This window comes from Mastomys coucha, unplaced genomic scaffold, assembly GCF_008632895.1.
Source record: "Mastomys coucha isolate ucsf_1 unplaced genomic scaffold, UCSF_Mcou_1 pScaffold23, whole genome shotgun sequence".
Lineage (NCBI taxonomy): Eukaryota > Metazoa > Chordata > Mammalia > Rodentia > Muridae > Mastomys > Mastomys coucha.
The window spans coordinates 74,934,610-74,937,109 of record NW_022196906.1 but is presented as its reverse complement, the minus strand read 5'-3'; the positions used below and the strand labels follow the sequence as shown (position 1 = coordinate 74,937,109).

The 2,500-nt window shown below is 36.3% G+C and overlaps 1 protein-coding gene across 1 annotated transcript in view; it reads right to left on the bottom strand.

Annotated features, from left to right (window-relative positions):
- The window catches only part of Myo6 (myosin VI), a 139,199-nt gene that overhangs the window by 23,432 nt on the left and 113,267 nt on the right, over positions 1 to 2,500 (bottom strand). Inside the window, exons 24-25 of the mRNA XM_031346238.1 lie at positions 1,613 to 1,703; positions 724 to 874 (exon numbers count right to left, since the gene is read on the bottom strand). Of these exons, the coding sequence (XP_031202098.1) occupies positions 724 to 874; positions 1,613 to 1,703 (242 nt within the window). The remainder of the gene's footprint in view (positions 1 to 723; positions 875 to 1,612; positions 1,704 to 2,500) is intronic.

The following is a 2,500-nucleotide window of genomic DNA, read 5'->3' as shown; positions in this document are numbered from 1 at the left end:
AGCCCCATTTATCCCTTAAAAATGAAGAAAATGAATTGCTACTTTTAAAACAGCTAAGTAATTAACAGGGGTAATGTATTAACCACAAAGAATCAAGTAACATAACAGCAGGTACACCATGAAATGCATGATTACGACAGAGAACTATGCAAAGCACATGCACACAAAGTGGGACAAATATAGCAAATGCCAGCTGGACACTTAGTGTGGCAGTATCAAGGAGTTTTGAGTGATTTTCTTTCAGTTTTCAACAATGACACATTACTTTTATAACTTAGCAGTTCATTTCTGGGGGGAGGGGAGGGCTGTGGCTCAGTAGAAGGGCATCTGCTGGGCACTCTCAGTCCGCTGAGTGCAATCCCCAACACCACCAGAAAGAAAAATGAATACTACAGAATAAAAATTGGAAAGAAGAAAAGCACACACAAAAAAAATGAACCTGCATTAACCCTCTCTGAATCATAATTGCAAAAGCTAGCCAACATTTAGTTTTAGTTATTTTCTAGAGGGTAAAGTTTTGCCTAACTGATTAAAAAAATCACATTTTTATTTATCTTTCTACTATGATATTTTTCAAATATTCAGAAAAGATTAATGTGAGTATCCACTTGGTAATGTTTTATATATTTTAAATAAGGATATTTTCCTATACAATTTCAACACATAACAAAAAAATAGCAAATTGTATAAAAAGCTCAAGAAAGCTGGATTAAAATTACCCACCTTAATTTTAGCCATCAGAGCATCAATAGAAATTTCAAGATCTTTGATCTGTCTGTTCACCTCTGGCTTTCCATCTTTCAGCGCACTGACAACCTCATTGAACTTATCGAGTCTTTTCTTCAGTGTGCCCACCTTAACCAGGCCATCAATGCTGCAACGGTAGGGCTCCATCAGACATTTACCTCACAAGCTAATGTCCTACCGAAGATTCTCATTGATAGAAAGCAAACTCTGTGCATGGACCAGGCAAGCTACTTCTGACTTCAGTATCAGTTACTATTCTGTTCAGGTCTCTCATTAAGTATAACAAGAATCAAATACACATATAGAATAGCATTGATGACTGCCAATTAGATGGAGGCCAGCTATGTTTACAATGAAAAACGAGGATTCAAATTATAAAACTCAAATGATCCCACATCTCTTTGAAAGGTGTGCTATCAATACCTATTCAAGCTTCCAAAGCTTAAAAAGTAACTTGATAATACAAAGTTTAAATGAGATGGAAAATGCAATATATACAGTGAAATGATACACATATAAAACAAGATGATTTTATGAGCAATTTTGATTTTATGATCAGGCTATTAAGCATCTTCATGGGCAACATCTAACTTGGTATCACTGAGAAACTCAAATTATAAAGTAACCAGAAGGGCAGGTCTTTCTCAGCCTCTCACTCCAACCTCTCTGAGTTCACATTTTTGCCAGCCACTCAGTTTGGGAGAACACCAGGCTAAGTAATGAGGGAACTGATTCCGAAAGCACAGCACAGACACAAAACCATGTGCAAAGAACACAGGACCCATCTATCTGCTCTTCACCATGACGTCACCGCCAGCTTACATATTGTAGTGCTGTACAGATATTTAGAAACTGCTTCTCTTACCGTGGTTTGTGTCTCCTTTTGCAAAGCCACATTCGGATGGTTTTCTGCATTTTAATGCATGCTTCAGCTCGATATTTTATTTTGTTTTTCACTATGTTTAAGAGTAAAATAAAATGACAGGAAAAAATGGTTTAATAGGACATTAACTAAAAGCCCATTCATTTCCACAGAGCAAATCTCATAAGATCTTGATGAATATATTATACCAGCCAAAATTGGGAAATCTAATATTCTTTAACTTCTTAAAAGTAAAAAAATGGTTGATGTGGCTAGCACTATATTTCAAATGCATTCTGCAATATGAAGCACTGCTGTTTCCCAATTGTCCCAGGCCACACTTCAATTAAATGTTCCAGTGCCTCTCAACCTTCTAATGCTGGGACTCCAGACCATAAAATTATTTTTGTTGCTACTTCATAACTGTAGTTTTGCTAGTTGTAAATTGCAGTGTAAATATCTGTGTTTTCTAATGGTCTTAGGCGACTCTGTGAAAGGGCCATTCCACCCCCAGGTTGAGAACCACTGTATTAAATGCTATGTCTTTTTTTAGAAAAAATTAGTCTGCCAAATGAATTTACAAAACATAGTTTACTTCCGTCTGTAAATTCACAGTGAATATTCTGGGTGTAGTCTCTAAAGGTCCTACAGTAAAGGAATTTTTCAACTGCAAGTGACCTAGAATTTCCTAGTGTGATTGGACCTTAGTTGCTGTTTCGTTGTTTTGGTTTTTTGGGGAGCTTCCCAGTTAACATTCTGCAGAGATCCTGTTTGGTAAATGAGCATGGTTTGTTGTTACAACACAGTCCACAAGTGGGAGGTGTGGCACAAATAGAATACTAACATACACTTTCCTCTAAAATGCACCATATATATATATATATATATATA